The 24,577-nt window shown below is 29.4% G+C and overlaps 1 protein-coding gene across 1 annotated transcript; it reads left to right on the forward strand.

Moving 5' to 3' along the window:
• Positions 1 to 491: 491 nt before the first annotated feature.
• LOC110634511 (MADS-box protein JOINTLESS) lies at positions 492 to 23,819 on the forward strand. The gene is made up of 9 exons (XM_021783538.2): positions 492 to 799; positions 1,564 to 1,748; positions 21,117 to 21,195; positions 21,987 to 22,048; positions 22,136 to 22,235; positions 22,358 to 22,399; positions 23,002 to 23,043; positions 23,139 to 23,245; positions 23,538 to 23,819. Exons 2-9 carry the CDS (start codon positions 1,567 to 1,569, stop codon positions 23,554 to 23,556), a joined length of 633 nt encoding a protein of 210 aa, XP_021639230.1. The 5' UTR covers positions 492 to 799; positions 1,564 to 1,566; the 3' UTR covers positions 23,557 to 23,819.
• Positions 23,820 to 24,577: the final 758 nt, after the last annotated feature.

The following is a 24,577-nucleotide window of genomic DNA, read 5'->3' on the forward strand; positions in this document are numbered from 1 at the left end:
ACTTAATAATTGAGTATTTTTTTCTTATTGCATAGAATTCAAGTAATTCTATAATTAATCTTTTTTTTAATATATAAAAAATTAAATATCAATTTTTTTATAGGAGAAAATAAATTTTAAATTATATTCAAATTAAGATATGCATTTCTCACTCAAAATATCAATTTCTTGAAAAATTTATCGGTCAAATTTGAATTAATTGAATCAAAGTCATAAAAATATTAAAGTTAATTCTAAATTTGACTTTTAAATCTTTTCAATATTTAGATTTGAATAATTTCAATTTAATAATAAATTTAAATTAAAATAAATTATTAAATTAAATAAAAAAATATTTTATCCACTAGAGAAATAAAACAAAAATAAGTGGACATGAAATCTCCATTAATAATGTAAGAGTACACATTTTTGTGGACACTAAATTATATTGAAATTTGAAATATATTTTATTTTTTAATATTTTTTTCCCAAAAAAAAAAGATTTTCCTTTTATTATATTTTCCATTTTATCTAACAAAACTAAGGTGAGAAGTTTTCACAGAGTCACTTTACTCATTGTTTGGCCACAAAAAAATCTTTCCTTTTCATTCATCAACTAGGTTAAGCTGACAAGCTCTTTCTCTTTCTCTTTCTTCCCTTTAATGCCATTGGTGGACTTGAATTTAAAGTGACAACAGCACCAAAAAGGACAGCACCAGAAAAAAGCAAAGCAAGCTGAAACTAGACATGTGTACTGGTCAATCCTTGTGCCTTCTGCTTCTTGTAAATGAGCTTGGATTTGTAGTCTAGATCGCCACTGGTAGGTTCTCTCATCAACTATTCTCTCTTTCTTTGCCTCTTAATTTTTTCACCTAGGGTTCTTTGCAAGGTCTTTTTCTGTTACTGTTAGTGTTGTTACAGATTCTTTTTTGATTTTTTTAAAAATCATTTTAAGCATATGTTCAGATTCTTAGCTCTTTCAGGATTTCCCCTTATCACTGCTGAGAGTTTTCTATATATTTCCATTTACAGAAACATTCTCTAACTTGGGTGTACTTGCTAATTTCCTCTTTATCTTCAGTTTCTTTCCATTTTTTCCCCTTTAAATACAGTAATTAGAAGAAAAAAAAAATTTCTTTTCCTCTTCTGCAATTTCCATTTATAGGTAAAATTTTCTTTATTTTCTTTGATTGATGATCCTCTTGAATATCCTTTAATTTTTTTTTTCCCTTTTTCTTGGTGGGTTAGGTAGGTGGATTATTTCTTGTAAATAGCAAGATCTGTGATTGGTTCTGGTAATTAATAATCACTAACTATTCTCAATTCATCTTCCCTCCCAACCCAAGCTTTAATTGATATTCATTGAAGGATTTATACCTTCGATTAATTTTTTGCAACTTTTAGGTAAGCAAGTGCATTTAGATTTCTTTTTTGATAAAAAATCATCACAGTTTCTTCTGTTTTCTCTTCCTGACAAACTTTCCTCTCTCTGGGATTCTGGATTTTAGTTTAGCATATGTATATGATGATTTTGGGTGATTTTGCATAAGGGTACTCATCTGTTGGAAGGAATTTCTTCTGTAGAAAATGACAAGGCAGAAAATCCAGATCAAGAAGATTGACAACCATACAGCAAGGCAAGTAACTTTCTCTAAAAGAAGAAGAGGGCTTTTCAAGAAAGCTTATGAGCTCTCTACTCTTTGTGATGCTGAGATTGCACTCATTGTCTTTTCTGCAACTGGGAAGCTCTTTGAGTATGCTAGCTCAAGGTTCATCATCTCTCTCTCTTTCTCTCTCTCTCTCTCTCTCTCTCTCTCTCTCTATCCCATATATTTTTCTCCATTTTCCTTTCTTTTTGGCCTGGCTACTTATTGTGTCATTGATGATCTCATTGTTCAATCTTGGAAAAATCATACCGTTTCAACAAAACTGGAAAAACAAGAGAATGGCTTGGTTTCTATTAACAAAATATTATTTATTTTCATTATTGAGTGGGGGATGTGGAGGCAGAATCATGGGGAGATATGCTAAGAATACAAAATTTTCAAGGATTAGACATATTAGTGTGTCCTATTATTGCTAGATATTATTAGCATGATCAGTTTATATCAGAAGCATTCTTTTCTCTCTTCTTTCAAAACATCATAGTACTACTTCTGCTCTTGGATAAGAAAGGTACTAGTACTCACTTTGCTAGACTCTAGACAACCACAAACAACAACCCTGCAAGGATGTCCCCATAAAATATTGGCTACACTCAATTGAATGGTTCAATGTACTCATTGGTTATTGACAATCAATTCAACAACAAAAAGTTTCTTTTAGGCTAAGGAATGCTACTGTTATTAATTGAAAAGAAATTATTAGATTGATCTTATGCATCATTATCATTACTGTAGTGTTTATAGCTATCTTCTAGACTTTGATTGATTTATAGCATAGATTGAAGAATTCCCTATTGATTTGTAGCATATTTGTGAAGAAATCCCTACAATACTATCATTGTTATATTGTTAGAGTTGGAGTTTGAACAATCTTTTTGTTCAAAGCTAACGGCCAATTTAGATTAACAAAAATTTAGATGATACTGTCTGAATTACTTGTTAATTGCAGATTGCTATGGATATGGAAAAATTGGAAACAGCAATGGTACTTCTTACAAGATAACAATAACAAATTAACAACTAGTGGATAATTGAAAATCTAACATAAAATATCCACCTAATAGATTGTAGTTGCAACTTTGCATCAGTTATTTAATTTTTTTTTTTTTAAAAGAATTTGTGTCAACACCCAACATATAAACCCTGTAGATTGTTTCTGCTGTTGTGTTTTTAATTTGCTGCTTCATTAATTAGCATAAGCAAAAACTAGATATTCCCAATCCCAATACAAAAAGAATTGTGATTTGATATCTAATTTATGTCAATAATTGAAATACATTGTCATCTAATGTATATATATACATAAATTAATTAAATCTTAATTCTAAATTAATTACGGATAAATTCTATATATAAATTCTTTTTTGTGGTTCCATACAGGATTTGAGACATAATTAATGATAACTGAAGGTTTTAAATAAAAGGAAAGGAAAAGAAAATTTGGTTTTTTACTTTAGGAAAATTCAAATTTCATATAGGATACATGAGAAGAACATTTAGGGTTTTGTTTGAAAGGAAATGATGTAATCTTAGTGGTTGATTTCTGTTTCAACAGCCACAATTTGATGAATTGTTTGGTAGTTGATTTCATAAGCTCTATTATTGTGAATATTTCCTATTTGTTAATTGTTGGCTTTTTATGTTTTTATCTTTAGTTCTTCAAATAGTTCTTGAATTTATTAACGGAAAATTTTCCTCTTTTTCTTGATAAATGTGGAAGTTATGTGATCAAATTACTTGTAATCTATAATTGAAAGATGTGATCTTAAAATTAAAATACCTTAAATAATAAAAATTTATCTTCAAAATTTGTAAGTGTGAGATTCTTCGTGCTCTGAGTTACTCTTCTTTTATACATACACACTTGAATTAATTATAAAGTGTTGGTAAGAGAATATCTAGGTTGGGGACAATAACATAAAAGCCCTAATGCTTGATTCTAACTTTCAATTTGAACCCTTGTAATTAATATCCAAATACTTGGCTTCGAATTTGCTCTAATTCACTTTAGGTGAACCCTTGGACATATTTTCATCTTAAGCTTTGGAAACGTATAGATATATATGTTCATCATAATTAAGGAAAAAAAATAAAAGATTCAATATCAAAATTACTAAATTTTTTTTTTAATTATCCCTACTATCTATCATAAACATCCAAGGAAAATTTATTATAATTTTATCTATTAATATTTTTTTTCTCTTTTTTATTTCCATAACTCATTAAAAGAAAAAAAAATAAAAAAGAAATGAAGTGATAATTCAATGCTCTTGGAAAGGAAATGACATCTTCTTTTAATTTTTTTTGTTAGTTTGGCTCTAATTAGAAATTATAACTAAAATTTTATAATTTGAAAGATGATTTCAATACTAGATTATTGGTGTAAAATGACATTCATATAATGTTTTAACAATTAGTGATTTTATTGAATAGTTAATATTCTATATATACCAATCAAATAGTCACTACATATTAAATCAAATGGTACTTAGATGCTATTATAATTATTAAAAATTATATCAAATGTATTCAGATGATCTAACACACCTCTCTTCTTGTTTTTAGGTTTAATATAAGGGAATTTACTTCATAATTAATAATCTTACTTATTAAATAACTTATTACCCCAATATAGGTGCGAAGAGCATAATAATCTTTGTCAAGATATTGGATAATTTACCTAACTTTCACATTTTTTTTTATAAATAACAACTTGTTGATAATATCTAATGTAAGTATCAAATATTCCAATATGAAAAATATGATAAGTTAGTGGTGCAAGAGTATTTGCTACAACAAGAATTATCAGCAAAAATTTTGCATTAACATTAGTTTTGTTATTTATAATGCTAATATACAGTAGCAATATAAGCAGTTATCGCTAATAGTACATAAAAAAGATATGGCAATAATTATATTATAATTGAAAATTTTTTACAACAATAATTATTGCTATCGATAACTTTTTTTTGGCAACAACCATAATTTTATTGTAAAATACCAAAGGTCACAATTTTATAATAGTAACATGTAATAATTCATATATTGCTGTCATAAACTTATAGCATCTAATTTTTCACTTTTGATAGTAAAAGCTTTTGGTGATTAAGGAAAAGGAGGGAATTTAAATGATGTGGAAAGATGTAATAATAAAAGATTTATAATTTTTTAATATTAATGCAAAGTTAATCTTAAACAAAATTAAATGATGACAAAAATTTTATATAAACAACCTTATTAGTTTAGAATAATTAAAACTTAATTGTTGTAAAAGAAAATAATCCCACTTACTAAAGTCCCCTTCTCCTACTAACCAATGTTTTGTTTTAATATTGGAACTATTAATTCACAAGCTTGAAAATTCTAACAAGACTTGATCCACCTATATTATAATATATAAAATATATAATATTTCACTGAGTAGGTAAACCTAATGTAGGATAGGCTTGAATTTATGGGATGAGGTAAACTCAAGCCTAGCTGTTAAAATCTTAGGCCACATTTACTTAGAAGTGAAATCTGTATTTCATTGATTGATTGATTGATTGATTTAATATTGATGTAGGAGAAATGAAACAATATAAATATTAAATAGAAAAATCATACATTTTTCTTAAATTTTCATATTAATACATTTTATTTTAAATATAGATATTTTATAATTATTACATATATAGGATATTTAACAGTCATACTTTGTTATTGTGATTAAGTATATATTGTATTCATATATAAGAAAAATGGTATATGAATAAAAATTTTAAAAAATAATTATTATATGTACAATAATTATATTATAATTATTGATTATAGTGAATTATATGTGAGTCTTATCATAATCATTATACATACAATGATTACATATTAACAATTATATCAAAATATTTTTAAAACTTAATTGAAAATGAAAATTTTCCAATCAGTTATTGTCCAACAACTATTACCAATCAATAAAAGGAATTTACCAAAAGCTTTTTATTCTATTGCTTTCAAAAGCTAAATTAAATATTTTCTTAATTATTATTAATAGTTTATAATGACTTTAATTAAGATTGGAATTCGAGACCTCATAGTTGTAGAGACGACTTCAATATTAAATTAAAACTCATTAGTTTTCTTAATAATTTTTTAATGTTACAATAAGACAATGGAAAATAAGTCATCTTATGGATAACCATTTTCCACAAATAAAATTTCTACAAATAATTTTTCTTCACAAAACAAATGGATCCATCCTTTTATATGTATTGTTTATTGAATGTGGGAGATATATAGGTTCTATCATTTATTGTTAAATTTTAATAGTTCATAAAGATTTTAATGCCAAACTATTTGCTTGACTTAATGTGATATATAATTATAGGAACTATTCTTTCTTTCTTTTTTTTTTCTATTAAAAGAACTCTCAATTTTATATATATATATATATATATATATATATATATATATATATATATATATATATATATATATAATTTAAATTAATTTGAATTTTATTAAAATCATAATAATATTGGCAGTTTTCTTCACCACTAATGTAATTAAAAAAATTGTATGAGACATTTACAAATTTCCATTAAAAAAATTGAACTTATCACAGAATTTTAACCCTATTTTAAGTGTCTTATGTTTTGTATCGTTCAAAAATAAATAATAACTTTTCATAAAAAGCATATGTTAATTAATTCTTAAAAAAGGAAAAGTAGAAATATGAAAATTAAAAAAAAAAAAAGGAAAACGATGTAAACAAAGTAGTAGCAGCTGATTAGGGCTGTTGAAGAAGACACTAAAATGCCTAATTCATTGATATTTTAATGCTGAAATTAACCCTTTGCTTCATTAAAGTGCTTCTGAAGGAGACAATGAAAAATTTTTATTTATTCCTTATTTTTTAGTACTAATTTTTTTTTTTTTATTGCGATATATTCTTTTCTTTTATTTTTTTAAAATATATAATTTTATGGCTTAATTTAACATGCAATGTTAAATCTTGGACATCAACAAAAGAATAAAAAAAATTCAGTAAAATATTTATATTTCTCTCTTCTAACTAATTCATTCTTAGACATATAAAAACAATGAAATTATATTAATATATTTTATTATAATATATAATAATATTTTTTGTCACTATAATGGAAATAGCAATTAAGAAAACTACATATATATATATATATATATATATATATATATATTCTCAAAGAATAAAAACCTAGGTGTATCACCAATACTCTCTCTCTCTCTCTCTCTCTCTCTAATCAACAAAAAAAAAAAAAAAAATATATATATATATATATATATATATTTTTTTTTTTGGTTGATTTTGCTATTGGTAGATAATGATTATTTAGTCTTAAATTAATGAGAAATCAGTGATATTTTTTATCATTACTAATATCTAATGTGTTATTCAGAATTTATGAAAAAGTGTTATAAATTTAGATTTATTATTAGTTTAAGAGACTTTAAGCTACCTAAATACTAGTGGGATCTGATTTTTTTTTCCTAGAAATAGAGAAACACATGTAGATTAGTGATAGGAATAAACCGATATTAAAATCATGACAATCTTAACAGTAGAATCCTTGTTTCTATATAATTTATACGCATGCACTTTTCACATCTGATGTGGAATCCAAAGAACCGATAAAAAAAAATTAATAGGAGTGAAAGGGCTGTTTAAAACGTATGGACAAATGCAAAATTTGGTATCATAATTATATAAACTTTTTTTTCATGGAATTTTATTAATATTGGAAATCAGGAAAAAATTTAATATCATCACACTACTCTAAATTTAAGTCAATAAGTTTCTCTAAAAATTTCAATTTAGGCATGATATATTAAGCAAAAAAACTGGGTGACAGAACAAAATACAAAAATGAAACAAGACAGAATAAATAAAACAGATACCAAATAGGGTTCCAAATACAATAGACCAAAGAAGTATAATTGAAACAAAACTACAACAGATCAAAAAATGCAGTCCAGATGTGTGAAATGCAATAGACCAAAGTAATAAATATTCCTTTTTAATATATTTTATTTTGTTGAGATGACTTGTATTCTGTCTAAAGCATAATCGTCATAAGGAATTCCAAATATAGCCAAAAAATTATTATTGTTTTGTTGTGGTAGAATTTTTTTTATTGGGGTGTGAGATAAATTTTGTTATGTGAAATTATTTTTGTGAGCTACGAAAATAGCTGCAAGCTTCAAAGCACTGCCATAATAGAATGATTTTGTGTTTTTAAGTTTTGACATTGAGTTTTAGATACCATAAAAATACTTTTTAGGAAAATAATATATACCTATGTTTGTGTATTGACTTGTTCAATTCTGTTTTTTGAAGAGTTTTACACCTGTACACTTTCATTTTGTATCTACTATATAAGCTATTGTTTGTAGCATTTTATAGTCATTCAATAAAATAATTCATTTCAAACCCTTACATGGTATCAGAGCCTTTCTTCAAGCATAAGCTCTTCAAGTGCAACCTCCTCTGCTACTCAATCTTCCCCTCCCTTTTCCATTTCTTCAACTCAAACTTCTGCTCATCATACTTTTTCAATTAAGCTAAACACCAAAAATTTCTTAGCATGGAAAATGCAATTTATTCCTTTATTGAATTATCAAAAACTCCATGGATTTATCGATGGCACCTCTCCTCGTCCTCCTAAAACCATTCCTGGCACCTCAACTAATGCACCTGCTCCTAATCCTGACTACTTGGTTCTCCAAAGATCAAATGTTATTATCATGGTTACTCTCTTTACTAACTGAAGAAATCTTTCCCTATGTAATTGGTCTTACTTTTTCATATAATGTGTAGCAAGCATTGGCTAAAGCCTTTGGCTCAGTTTCTCAAAATAGGCAATTGTAGATTCACATTGAACTGCAAGAGCTCAAGAAAAATGACCTCTTTGTTGCTGATTATCTCCATTGTGCAAAAACACTAGCTGATGAATTAGAAGCAGCTGGTCGTCCTTTTTCTGCAGCAGAATTTAATGCGATTATATATCGCAACATTGGGGCTGAATATCACCCAATTATCACAGCTTTGAATCTACGCAGTGAGCCAGTATCCTTCTATGAACTTTACGGACAACTGGTGGCACATGAGATTTTGATCAAGAGCTCTCAAGAACCTCCTATTGCTAACATGGTCATTCGTCCGTCTGGTAATTCACCATTGCTTCCTACTCTATGCCTTTCCTCTCAAAATGGTGCACCTCGACCTCACAATTTCAACAATGGTGGCTTTCTCCTGCGAGGTTCTTGCAAAATATGTGGCCTCAAAAATCATATAGCTAATCGATGTCGACATCGATATGCACCATCATCCTATGGTCCACGTTCTTCAAATTATCCATAAGCCAATGCTCACAATTTTCATGGACCAGCTCATGTTTCTACAATTTCTCCGATGGCCACTAATGATACACCAACTCCATGGTTTCCGGATATTGGTGTGAATTTTCACATCACCCCAAACCTCTCTAGTTTGAGTATTGCCAATGAATATAAGGGGACAGACCAACTTCATGTGGGTAATGGACAAGGTATTCCGATTACACACACTGGTGTTGCATCACTCCATTATCCTTCTGCCTCTTTTAAATTGAATAATGTTTTATGTGTTCCTAATATTATGAAAAACCTTCTTTCTGTTCAAAAATTTACTTCTGAAAACAACTGTTTCTTTAAATTTTGGCCCAAATATTTTCTTATTAAGGACCAGGTTACCAAGAAGGTTTTTCTTCAGGGTCCAAGTGAGAATGGTGTGTACTTTTTAATTCCACCAATAAAGCAAACCTCTGCAGTGGAACGGCTAAGCATGGATGAATAGGATTCTCGTCTTGGTCATCCACAGTCTAGAACAGTGTCTCATGTCGTCAATAAATTCTAATTGTCTGTTTCAAGTTCATCAATGTCTCCATGTTCTTCATGTCTATTAGGAAAATTAGCCAAATTATCTTTAGCTTCTGTTCAACATGAAAGCATGGCTCCATTTGAAATAATACATTCGGATGTATGGGGTCCTGATTCTATGATATCTTCTTTGGGTCAACGTTATTTTCTTTTATTTGTAGATAATTTTACCCGTTATACATGCGTATATTTCATGCGTAATAAAAATGAAGTTTATGACATTTTTATAAATTTCATGCGTAATAAATTGATTGAACGTCAATTCCATTCCAAAATAAAATCCTTTCATTCAGATTGGGGTGGTGAATTTCAGAAATTAAATAATTATTTCTAATTTTGTGGGATTATACACCGAATTTTTTGTCCTCATGCTCACAAACAAAATGGTACTGTTGAACGAAAAATTCGTCATGTTGTGGATATTGGTCTAACATTGTTGTGACGCCCCTTACCCGTCTAGTATATAGCCGAACAAGAAGTGCCACATTCGGTGCTTTAGTACCCTATCTTGTTTTATCATATCTATTGTCAACTTTTAATATCATTTAAAAACGGGTATTCCATATGTGAATTTTTTTTTTTTTTTATAACTTATTTCTGTGGAGACTCGGATAGAATCTCCTCTGTTTTATTAGCATCTGGCGGGTTTCACGAATCACCTGTTAACATATTCATAGTCATCTCACACATTTCCATATCATATTTTCTTTTATCATATCATTCACAATTATTTATGAGATCTCAAAATGAAGTATCATCTATTGCATTCATATGGAAATTCATAGATAATAAATTATAAGTTTTCATTTCAATATCAAGTTTAATTTCAAGTCCAAAATGAAATACATCATAAACTAGTAATTACATCATGACTAAACATAATGAACCAAAATACTAATTTATATACGGGCCCTACTAAAATACAACTGTAGAGGTGACTAGTAAACACTGGCAGATCTGGGTCGGTCTCTGTGTGAGCACTACTACTGCTGTTGCTGCGGCTGTTGAGACTGATCTCTAGTACCTACACGATGGAAATCAACGCACTAAGCATAACGCTTAGTTGTGTATATTTTATAATAACAATAATTTAACAATTGAAATAATAATTGTAATTCATAATTTATGGGTCTTTTACATTTTTAGTGCACTTTGGAAACAATAAAAATTATTGGGATCTTTTTTGTTTACTTATTGTGTATTCAGTATTAATTAATCATTATCAATGCCTAAGAAACTTATAACAATTTATAAAAGCTGGATGCACAAGAGTATACGGGATTGACAGCCATATGTCTACCCTGTATACATCTGTCAGGCACGAGGCCAGCTGCCAGGCACGAGACCCGCTATCAGGCTTTTAAAGCCTGAAATAAAATAGGCATATAGCCTGTAGAACAATCATACTTGACATATATTATCAGTTCATGATTTTCTCGGTAGGCAGTACTGCTATCTGTAGTCCGTAATTGGTATATCAATTTATCCAAACTAAATAAATAAGTCTAGGTATACTATGAGCAATTAAGTATGATTTTAATTATTTTAGTACTATTCACTGTCACTATTGTCTGGTACTATTTAGTGGTACCATTAATTTCATATTAATAGGACATTAGTCCTAATTTATATATTCATATCATTTTTAATATTTAATTAGCCTTATGAGTATTTTAATTATCATGTTTAGCATTTTTCCCATGAACTTTTCTTTAGGTTCATTTTGATGTATTATATTTATCTAAGAATTTGGCTAGGTTAGGATGTCTATTTAGTCACACTTCCTTCATAACAATTGCTCCTCTATGTTTAAACTTGAATTTCAGTTTTTGAATTACTCAATTCGGGGTTGTAAAACTCAAGTTATTATCAAAATACCATAATTGGTCTCTTTGCCTCTAAGCTGTTTAGAATTGACAATTCCTAGTCAATAAACTTTGACCAGTCATTTGATCATTTTATGGTCATTTTTAGACTTAGGTTTCTTCACAAGATATGTTCCTCTATGTCTTAGGGACTCCCAGGTACAATTTCATAATTTTTCAAGCTTGGAATAGTGAGTTATAGTCAATGTATTGACTTGGACTTTTAATCCTATAAAGGTAATAGTCAAACTTCAGGGTAGTATGTTTGACCCTCTTTTTAGGGTCTTTACACTTAGAATTTGGCAAAGGTGTCTAAATCAATATTATAGCCCTAAGTATCATATTTTCAGATCATATTGGCACATCTCAAGTGGAATTTCCTAGTGGGAGTTATGGCCAAATGAACACACAGGTATCAAATGGCATTCTGGGTTTAACTTAACATTTTCCAGATTTCAATTCCTAACTTTGGCTAATATTTTCCCTTGGATGCAATGAGTTTTGGAGCTTGGTCAAAACATAAAAATTGTTAAGCTATGTCTTATAAAACTGTTGGCACTGGTTTCACTCAATTTGCAACTTTGAATACCAAGTTATGGCATTTTTACCAAAACTGGTCAAGCATACCAAAGGAACAGTATTTTGGTCAATTTCTGAGTTGGCAGTTTTAGTGACTCAATTTGTGCTAATAATTTGACTTGGTTAAAAGCAAAAATGGGTCAAGTGGTCTTCATAAAAAGTATAGCCCTATGTCTAAGCTTTTCATTGATGTAAATTTTAGGTTATTTGGACCAGTATAGAGAGAGTTATGACCAAATGAACACATACTGTTCATTTGGTCATTTTCTAGGTTCCAGTGTTTGGTCATCCGGGTTTGGGCAGAGAATTGGTCATGATTTTGACAGAATTTGGGCATGTCTGCATGAAAAATGGGCTATTTTGAGTCTAATTTCACCTCCAATTAGCTTCATATCAATTGGAGTCACACATTTTCAGTTATGGGTCAATAAACCCGTTGGACTCATTGAGTCCAAACCTGCAGAAAATTGAACACTCCCAATATCTCAATTCCTCTAACTTCCTTACTTTAATTTGCATGCAATACACTTCTATAAATAACAATTTCAACTCAATAGGTCAATTTCAACATTTTACACAAAGTCCTCAACATTTACACAAACCCTAGTTTTCAAAGTTTTAAATTTACACAAACACTACACAATCAAACTCCCAACCATTTCAACTCATCACACATTCTCATGGAACCATTTTTCATCACTTAAAAGTAATAAACCTTAAGTTCCATGGCTACCAAAAATTCAAGGGTTCTTTCCTCAAGATTTTCTTTTTATTTTCATGGTATTTATACTTGGCTAAACATGCTTTTTATATTTAATAAAGAGAAGAAGAGGGATTAGTGCACTAACCTTACTTGAGCTTCCCCAACTTCAATTTTTCTCCTCTTTATAGGTATCTATAGCTTCCTTAGGGTGTGGGGAGTATTTTTAATGAAGAGGACTATGGATTTTGGTGTGTGGAAGCTTAGGAAATCAAGCTTGAAAGCTTGACAAAAATGGTGGAGAGGGGGCACAAGGGTGGACGGCACAAGGAGAAAGAGAAGAAGAAGAAGAAGTGAGTTGGTGGGGTTTTGTCCTCTTATGCTATATATATTTATATATTTATGTGTACTTAATTTGTTTTAATTTTCATAAACTTTTTCTTTTCTTTTCCTTTCTTTTCTTTTCTTTTCTTCTTCTTTCTCTTCTCATTTCTGTAATTCAAATTCATAATTTTTAATTTGTGTTAATTATTTTATTCTCTAAATTTTTATTTTGAAATTTAGGTCAAAATTCACCTTTGGGGGTGAAATGACCAAAATACCCTTCATAATGCATATTGGGTCACTTTTATTATTTTTGTACAAATTAATGAATTCTCTAAATTTTATTTTATTTTTCTCTAAATTTTTCCTATATTTTCTTAATATTTATTTCTTTAATTTATGCCTCCTCACTATAGTCTAGGGCGTTACAATTGTTGTCTCATGCTTCCATGCTATTAAAATACTGGAATATTGCCATCCAATGTTCTACAAAAACAGTCCCCGCATTTTCTTTTGTTTAACACACTACCAAATTATTTGGAATTACAACTATTTGGTTGTACTGTTTATCCATTGCTTCGTCCTTATAATAGTCATAAGTTTTCTTTTCGTACTCAACCATGTGTGTACCTTGGTCAAAGTCCAACTCACTCTGCCTATAGTTGTTTAGATCCTGCATCTGGTCATGTTTATATTGCACGGCATGTTAAATTTCATCCACGTCAATTTCTGTTTCGTGAGTCAACCATGGTCAAAATTAATTCTCATGCCTTATCCATGCCGCTTACCATGCATCCTTGGCTAACTTTATGTGGAATACAATGTCATACTCCAACTGTGGACTTATCTTCTAGTAACACTCTATCTCATCCACTTTTATCTATTCAAAATTCTAATCCTGCTTCTTCTCAACAGCCAACATCTATTCCACTTTTAAATTTAACTTCTACTTCTACTGTACCTCAAATATAATCTGATCCTATCCCTCCGTTGAATTCAAATCCACCACTTCTAACTGCTATACCAAGTCCTTCTTCTACTCAACCTCTACCATTATTTTCTCTGAATCATATCTTATCTTCAACTACACCAACCCTGAATCTTTGTGTTGATCTCTCTAATTATCCACCACTGCCAACTACCACATCCAATGCACCCAATCCACAAAATTTATGCACTTACTCCATGCAGTTAGGACATTCAACTAGACAAGCAAATCTTGCTTTCACAACAATTGACTACCTCTCCACCGAACCTCACACTTTTAAACAAGCTTATTCTTATTCTTAATGGTGTGATGCAATGTCAGATGAAATCAATGCCTTGGTTCAAAATATAACTTGGAGTCTGGTTCCGAAGCCTTCTAATACATGCCGATGGCTCTGTTAATCGGTTTAAAGCCTGATTAGTTGCAAAAGGCTTTACTCAACAGGACGGAATCGATTACGCTTGAACATTAGTACGGTTGTCAAGATGACTACAATTCGTACTGTCTTATCCATTGCTGTAATACACCGATGGCCTGTTCGTCAATTAGACATCTCTAATGCATTCTTGCATGGTTTTCTTAACCATGACATTTACATGTCTTAGCCACAGGGATTTGTTGATGCTCAACACCCTGATTATGTTTGCAAGCTTCACAAGTCGCTCTATGGCTTAAAACAGGCTCCTCGTGCCTGGTTTCATTGTTGATCTTCATTTCTCCTTAGCATTGGCTTTGTCGCTTCTAACGCGGATACCTCATTGTTCATTTATCGCCAATTTGCTGTCTCTCTGTTTGTACTGATTTATGTCGATGATATATTACTTATAGGTTCCACATCTGCTATATTGGAGTGGTTTTTAACATAACTTAAAACCACTTTTCCTGCCCTTGACCTTGGTGCCTTGCATTATTTTCTTGGTATCAAAGTGAAACAGCTTCCATTTTTTATTAAAATTATTTTTAATATATATTTTTTAAATTTGATCATTAACATATAACAATAATATTCTTAGTTAATATTTTATTTTTAATTTTAACATATCTGATTTTATTTTTTTAATAAAATTACATTTTTCTATCAGTTTATAAAATAATAGCCATAAATTATAAATCAATGGTTATTTAATGCAATTTATTATTTTATTTTTTAAAATTATAAATTGAACATAATTTATTCAAGAAAAAAAAATTGAAACATTAATATAACAACATTAATTAATAAGCCAAACTCTTTTTAGCAAGTGATTCTAGAGAAAACTTTGCCCGCATTATAATATAGATAGATTAACGGTGTAAGCCATAAATTATGCTTGCTAATATAAGGTATTCAGATAAAGTACACAAATATTGTAACCATATAAATAAAGAAAATGATTTTTTTTTTATCAAACTTAATTAGTAGCCATTAATTACCTACTATTTTCTAAAAGCAATTAAACACAAGCCTTTAGTTTAATTTAAACCAAAAGATTAAATTAACACTATTTTTTTTTTTGTGCACACAAATTTTTTAAAGGGAATTGAAGATATCAATATTTAAATTTTTAATCTCATATATTGTAAAATATGCATTTGATCATTGCACTGCTAGCTAGCTCAATTAACACTAATGATGTAATCATAATAAACAATATTATTATGATTATCATTACAACCTAAGTTGTTTGATTAATTATTTTTTTATTATTAAAAAAAAATTCTTTTGGGAGTTTGTTTTCCTCTGGGTATTTATATAATCCTATACTTTTTATCGATCACTTGTCTGGATTATAAAATAGATGTTATCTTTTTTGTTCACTTAAATTAAATTATTTTAATCAAAATTTGGCATAAATTTTTTAAAAAAAATGTTTTTAGTTATTAATTAGTGATTTACTTGAATTAAAATATGCTATGAATGAAAGCTATTAAAGTTTATATAAAGCTTTAGCTGCTTATAATAATAAGAGATTATGACACAAACAAACTTTTATATATATATATATATATATATATATATTCCCTATTGTGAAAATTAACGTTCAATACATTTGAAAATTCAAAGAATTTTAAAAAATTGTAATGCATACGATACTCAAAATATTAAAAAAAATAATAATAACCCTAAACCCTATATAAACGATCTCACAATCCTAACCTTACGTTTGGAAATTCAAAGAATTTAAAAAAAAATTGTAATACATGCCAGACCCTAAATTTAAATATATAAAAAAAAAAAAAACCCTAAACCGTATATAAACAATCTCACAACCCTAACCTTACATTTGTAAAGGAACCTAACCTTGATTAGGTTAGATTTCCTAAAAGCCAATAAATCAATAACCAGGCTTGTAACTTTGCCTACAAATTTAGCATTTATAACCACTATGCCATTGAACTATTATATAATATTGTAGCCTAGAGTGCTTGTCTCTTAATCTAAAAGGTGAGAGTTTAATTTTTTATCTAAGTTTCTTCAAATTTCTAATATGCCTATCTCAAAATATTTTATCATTAAGGTAGTATTTGGCTTAATTTTTTAATTTTTAAAATTTACTATTTGTTAATTCTTGAATTTTGCTATAGAGTAAATTAATGTTATAGAATAAAACTGCATGCTTAGTAAATATACGATTTTCTTTAATTTTTTTTACATTAATCCACTTCATTTTGGAGTATGGTTTGCTCTTTCTTATATATATTGATTTTATTTGCAATTTTCATGTTGTTTTGCTTTTAAACAATTAGCTTTTAATACACAAATAAATCCTTAAAAAAAAGTATGTAGTAATTAAATTCACTTTTTAATGATGATAGAAATGCTAAATCCATTAAATGAATAAATAAAAGAAATAAATAAACACAACACATATTTATGTGGTTTATCTTCTCATTAATGGTATAATACACTCAACTTCTAATCACAATATAGTATAGTAAATAGAATATTTTATCCCTCTCATTCTCCTCTACACATAACTAAGCTATCTACTATTTTAATATCGTAATATGCTATAAATGGTATCTTCACTGCATGGGCAATAATTCACTCAATGGTGGACAAGAGTCATTTTTAGACTCTATGCTCTTTCTCCATCTATGGATTGGAATGGATTAGAGTTCTTCCTTTTGGACTCTAAAATATCATTTCTCTGTTCATTTGCTAAAGCCAAATAGCCTCTACTTCAATGCTTATGTTTATAGTGTTAATTCATTTAATTTTAATTCCAATAAGAACCTCACTCAATTAGTAATGATAATAAATTATAAGTCTTAAACTATATAAGAAATAATTCTACATCCAATTAAGAATATTTTTTCCATTTTAATTATGATTTTTTTTTTTTATCAAATCCCACAAAGATTGTGAGTTGTATCCTAACAAATCTCCAAATTCATTCAAAATCTACCTATCATACATATAGGTGCCTTCAATAGTCAAATCTTTATGGTAGAGCTTAAATAATTCGAATATGCAAATTTTAACTTATATTGAGTGTAACTTCTTTCTTCAAATTAATTTTCACATCAACTTGCTTGATTTTGTATCAAAACTCAACTTTAATTTTGAATTTCCACATCAACTTACTTGATTTTGTATCAGAACTCAACTTTAATTTTAAATTTCCACAAATCTTGAGCTTGTATAATTATTGTAGCAATTCCACCTTCAAGATCACCATATCATGTTTGAAGTTTTGATACTACTTATTGTTATAAACTCACTTTGTTGTGACTGCAAAAGTGTTAAACTTATAAAAAAGCAAGCAAATAAATAAAATACAATCCTAACCTTGCGTTTGGAAATGCAAAGAATTTTAAAAATTGTAATACATGCCATACCCTAAATATTAAAAAAAAAATCATTAAAAACCCTGGATCCTATATAAACAATCTCACACCTCTAACCTTACATTTGTAAAGGAACCTAACCTTAATTAGGTTAGATTTCCTAAAAGCCAATAAATCAATAGCAAGGCTATTGTAACTTTTCCTACAAATTTAGCATTTATAACCAGTTATGCCATTGAACTAATAATACAGTACTCTAGAGTGCTTGTCTCTTAATCTAAAAGGTGAGAGTTTAAATTTTTACCTAAGTTCCTTCCAAAATTTCTAATATACCTATCTCAAAATATTTTATCACTAATAGTATTTGACTTAATTTTTTAATTTTTGAAATTTACTATTTATTAGTTTTTGAATTTTGCTATAAAGCAAATGTTATATGATAAAAGAGCATGCTTAATTATTATAAATATATATATATATTTTTTTAATTTTTACCTCATGGTAGTATTCATAGGATGTGGTGGTGGAGTCACTTTGGAGTATGGATTGCTCTTTCTTATAAATATTAATTTACTTTAATTTTATTTGCAATTTTCAATTTTTTTTTCAAAAAATTAGTTTTTAATATGCAAATGAGTGATATTTTTTTTTTTTTTACTTAAAAGGAGTATGTTGCAATTAAATTCACTTTTTTGTGACAAAGGAAACAAGCAAAACACAACAATATTTATGTGGTTTATTCTCTCATTAACGGTGTATTTATGAGTATACGTCTTTTGTCATTAATCACGTAACAATTACATCAATAAGCTAAAAAAATCTCTAACAACTTATTAATCCAATTACATCCAACTCTCAATCACACTACAATATAGTAAATATAATGATTTCTTGTTCTCTTGTACACATAACTAAATTATCAACTATTTTAATATCACAATAAATAAGTGGTGTCTTCTCAAGAGTAGACAAGAGTTCCTCTTATACTTTATGCTTTTTCTCCATCTATGGGTTGCAATGGACCAGAATTTCTTTTTTTTTTTTTTTTTTTTTTGACTCAATATCATTTCTTCAATGCTTATGTTTTGGTTAATTCATTCAATTTTAATTCCATTAGGAAACAATATAAGTGTTAAGCTACACAGGAAACAATACTGCATCCAATTAAAAAATATTTTTCCTACGTTAATTTGGATTTTTTTTTTCAAATGTTACGAGGATTTTGAATCGTATTCTAACAAATTTTCACATTCACTCAAAATCTACTAATTATACATATCATTAAATTATTTGGTGTCTTCAAAAATCAAATCTTTATACTAGAGCTTAAATCTTTCAAATCTTTAGATATCAGATTTCAACTTATGTTGAGTGTAACTTACTTCTTTCTTCCAATTAATCTTCACATCAACTAGCTTGATTTTGCATCAAAAACTCAACTTTATTTTTAAGTCTCCACAAATCTTGGACTTGTATAACCATTGTTACATACATTGTAGCAATTCCACCTTCAACTCACCATATCATCTTTAAAGCTTCTACACCAATTGTTATCAAATTCTCTTTGATGTGACTGAAAAAGTGTTAAACACATAAAAAGCAAGCAAATAAAATGAAATACAATATTTTCATAGTTCACCCCTCTCACTAGGGTTATATCCATGGGTATATCATCTTGCATTATTAATCAATTAACAATTATATCAACAAGCTATAGCTTTCTTACAACCCATTAACCCAATTACTCTCAAATTTCAATAATACTACATCATAGTAAATGAAATAGCTTCTTCCTCTCATTCACCTCTAAACATAATTAAATTATCAGCTACTACAAGCGTTTTCACTTCATGGGCAATAATTCCATCAAGACAAATTCATCTCTCTATGACTCTATGTCCTTTTTTCATTCATTCACAGGCTACGGTCAAATAACCTTTCATTGAACACTTTTATTTATAGTGTTAATTCCCTTTAGTTATGATAAAAATTAATTCCACTCAATTAGGAAATTATTAAATAATACTAAAATAAGAGTTCTAAACTATATAGGAAATAATTTTTTTTATCTAATTGAGAAATATTTCTCCTACTTTAATTAGAATTTTTTTTTTCTTAATTTCATGCAAGGAAACAGCACTTAATCAAACGCAACCTAAAAGTAGTTCTCATTCGTGCATAAATTTGGTAAACATTTAAAAAGTCAACCTAGGATGAGAAAAACAATTTTTTCTTTTCATAAAATAAAAATTTTCACATTGAAAATATAGTGAAAATAGATAAATAAAAAAAAGAAATTGAAAAATAATACTATATCTTCACATTCTATAAACAGAAAAAAAAAAAAAAAAAAAAAGAAAGAAGAAGAAGAAGAAGAAGAAAGAGAGAATTGACTTGGAATCGTGTCACATCACTGCAAAGCAGTGGACCCAGTTGTGAGTCTCATGCTTTGCTTTCAACAGTACTTAGAAAAATAGAGTGTCGCTACAAGAGAGAAGGAAAGAGTGGATACAGAAGAAAAATTACACAATGAAGTATGGAAAATGAAGAAATTAGAAGAAACACACTCAATTTGGACGTGAAAATCAGATGAGTGGGATTGGTGACTGAAGCTTCAAGTGGTTTTCCCTCTTTTCCTCTGTTATCTTTTTCTGTTGGGGGTAGAGAAGAACATGGAGATGATGGGTGAGAAGAAAGGTGGTGGAGGAATGTTTAGGGCAATGATGGTAATGGCGTTAGAATTAGCAAGGGTGTAGAGAATGGGACAAGAGATGAGATGATAGGACAGCAGTGGAATGGTTGCATCCTGGGAGACCTGCCCTCAAAACAAGATTATTCCTGTTGTAGGAGAAAATGCCATTGGTTAAATGGATAATATCACCAGGCTCAAAAGCATCACACTCATCCACCCACAACTGGAAATGCACAGCAGCTGTCTCATCAGCCACCAGGGCCAAGCATGTCTTATTCTTTCCTTCCATGACTTTCCTACTCCTGCCTTTGTCCAAGAGCATGATTGTGTTTTTATATTGGTTAGACCAAAAGGCACTATGTCTTTCAAAGAAACCATGCTTCTTCCATCCATCTCGTTGTGAAATACTATGCAAAAACTGCTTCAATTTACAAAATAAGCAAATGGATTTGAATCATGTCACATTACAGTGAAGTGCTGGAGCTAGTTGTGAGCCTTGTGTTTTGTTGATTTGAACATGCATTGTTGATATTAGAATTTTCTTTCAATCTCTTTTTTTTTTTCTGTTTTTAAGTTATTGATAAACTAAAGAAATGACTTTGCCAACTTTTTGCTTTTGAAGTATGACTCAAGTGATTGAAAGACACAATTTGCATCCAAAGAACATTGGCAAGTTAGATCAACCTTCTCTTGAGCTGCAGGTAAGATATTATGCCTTTTAAAGTTTTTTTACAATAACATGAAGGCATAGGCAAAACAAAGATAGTGCAGCAATGGACTGAATAGTATAGAGCTTAGTGTTAGAAATATAAAATTTATTTATTAAGTTTCATCTATATTAAATTTAAAATTTTCAATTAAATGGTTCTTTAACTAATATGGTATTAGAACTTCTTTGAATCAGTTGTACAAAGTTTGATTAATTGACCTTAATCCTAAAATTACTTGCTATGTGAATATTTTTCTCTATTCTAGATTCCACTTAGAACTACATTTTCAAAATGATATCATCAATTAAGTCACCATTTATTTCGCGAAAAATAATTTGCATATGAAAAATACTTTTTATTAAAATTATTTTCTGACTTTCATGAAAATATTTTCATTATTTGGTTGCAATGTTAAACTAAAGGTATGTATTTATATTATACATATATAACTGCTTTCATATCTTAACAAGATTGTCAATGTTCAAAAAATAAAGAGAGGAAAGACATTTTTCTTAAAATTGGCTTACTTTTCTTTTTTATCACAAAAATATTTTTCACTAATCCAATCGTAAATGTTAAAAAATATGAAAAATATTTCTTAGAAAAATATTTTTTTACAAAACAAACGGAGTATTAATCTTTTTCATGAATCCCCTTTTGACAATCTTAAATTACAACCTCAAATTTTTGGATTCAGGAAGAAAAGAATGATGATCTTTATAAATGTTCCAAGACAGCATATGATCTAAGCATTGACAGCAATTCTTTTTTTCTCCATCTAGCTTAAAGATGGTACGTCTGCTGCACTGAGCAAGGAAGTAGAAGAGAAGACCCGTGAACTGAGGTAAAATTTTCAGGGCTATTGATTTCTTTGCCATGAAAAGATGCAAATGCCTATTTGTAATGTTGAGAAATGATGGGTCAATTACAGGCAGATGAGGGGAGAAGAACTCCAAGGATTGAGCATTGAAGAACTTCAACAATTAGAGAAATCAGTTGAAAGAGGCTTGAAGCGAGTCATGGAAACAAAGGTTCATGCAGTTTTATATCTTCTTCATTTATTTGCAATAAATGGTTTACTTCTTGCTATTTGAAAACGTTAAGTATTGGTTCTCTCCTAATTAATATGTGATGTGTTTTTCTGGTGTTTCAGGGTGATGCAATTGCAAATGAAATAAATGCCCTCAAAAACAAGGTCAGTTGCATGCTTTTATGGTTATGTTTATCTTTGAACTGTTGCAAGCCCACTCATCAAAACAAGTGAAAGAGACTTTTGAACTGTTCTTATTTTAATGATAAGTGAAAAACCAATCGTTTTCATTGTTGGAGACTCATAGTTAATAATGGGTATCATGGTCTCTTCTTAACTAAAGAGACTTGTAAAACAAGAGAACCTCTTGAGGTATGTCTAGCAGAGATTCACTAACTCCTTATTGAAAAGATATATGGTGATGTGTGTGTATATATATCTTGTTGAAAAGATATATGGTGATGTGTGTGTGTATATATATATATTATTACGTAGGAAAATATAGGATTGAAAGAGTAAATATAAATGATTGAGTTATAATATTGAAGTGACTAATTATTTTAATATATAAAATATCTTAATCACTTGTATAAGTTTGTAATATTCATATTAAAATTGAATTAAAATATAATTCTACCGGGACTTTCTCTAAATTTAGCACATTTTCTATATATTTTTTATACTAGAATTTTCGTAGCTAAGGTAGCTTGTCTCTTTCTTGCTCTATTTTGTGAAATCTATTGTTTCTTTCTCATCCATTTGCGCAGGAGGCTCAATTGATGGAAGAGAACGAGCGACTAAAGAAGCAAGTTTGTGACATTTGTTGTTGTTTTTTTCTTTTTTTTTTTTTTTTTTTTTTTTTGAATCTTACTCTCACCTCTGAGTTGATTTCCATATGGCACAGATGATGAATGTGTCAGTAGGGTCATCAGATTCTATGTTAACCAATACCAGTAGCTCAGCAGATCCTGCTCAAGATTTTGACGGCTCCGATACTTTCCTTAGATTGGGGTTGGTTTTCGCTTTCCTTTCCATACAAAGAGTTTCTGAATTGATTTTAATTTTAGATTTACATAACCTCGATAATCTAACAGCCGTTTAAGATTTGTGACCAAAATTAGACATGAGTGTAAAGTTCAACGATTACAGATATGGTTTTAATATTAATTGTAGGAGAAACATCTCATTCTTATGTGATTGAATACCAGATTTTTCTTTTTTTTTTTTTTCTTTTTTGTATTGTGGAAAACATTATTAATATTGTTTGGTCTAATTAAGTTGCATATATTGAACAATCTTGCAGGTTACCCTTCCCAGATTGAATCTGAAGTATGGAATGATATCCGAGGATCAACAAAATGAATCAAACAGTTACTTAAAATATTCAAAATTCTTGCTTGATTATATGTATGTGACTGTGTGTGTATGCCTATTGAAAAAGAAAAATTAAAAATAAAAAAGCCTTGTGCCACTAGGCAAGAAACTGCAGCCATTGCAGAAGGCTGCAGGGGTTACCATTTAAGGCTTGCACATTGTAGCAAGGTGTGAAATGTATAACATAAAATGTATAATATAATTTTCTTCATGTGCCTTCTTTGTAGCAACCCAAGGATTAGTCCAAATTCTCAGCAGCTAAATGATGTTCTTTGGAAGCACGTCTGGAAGCTCTCGGCTCTAAATAAAATTTTTGCGGCATCTTCATGTGAGGCTGGCCACGAATGGCCTTCTTCATGGGAGGTTCAGTTTCTTCTCCCCAGATTATGGGTTTTGTGGTCAAAGGAACCTGTAAATCATCTATTTTTCTCTAGCCCAAGAGCGGCAGAGATTTGGGTTAATTATTCCCCCCTTGGACTACTGTCTAGCTTGCTTAACAGTTCAACCAGACGAAATACTTTGATGCATGCGGCATGCAACTCTCAAGGGAATCGGATGCAAATGCAGTTATATATAGCCCGTGCAGTCCAATTACGTGGTACTGTTGAAGGTATTTGAGATGCAGTGATTCGCTGGTAATGGAGGGACTGGCTTGTAGAGACGCAATTCTGCTAGCTAAGGACAGAGGGTTCCGTCGAGTCATTATAGAGAGAGATTCTCTCATAACAATTCAAGCTCTCAGTGGTTCATCAACTCCTTTAGATATTCAGGGCCTTATATCTGATGTAGAAGAGGTTGCTAGCTAGCACTTTAGCTGAGGTTTCCTTCAATTTTGTTAAACGGGATTGCAATACATCTGCTCCCTTTTTGGCAGGGAAAACACTTCAGAGTCACAGCTAGCTTTCTTTCTGTTGTAACCCCGTGGCATCTTTCCTCTCCGCCAGTTAGGGCTCTCTCAATGAATATCTT

The sequence above is a fragment of the Hevea brasiliensis genome, chromosome 8 (assembly GCF_030052815.1).
Source record: "Hevea brasiliensis isolate MT/VB/25A 57/8 chromosome 8, ASM3005281v1, whole genome shotgun sequence".
NCBI lineage: Eukaryota > Viridiplantae > Streptophyta > Magnoliopsida > Malpighiales > Euphorbiaceae > Hevea > Hevea brasiliensis.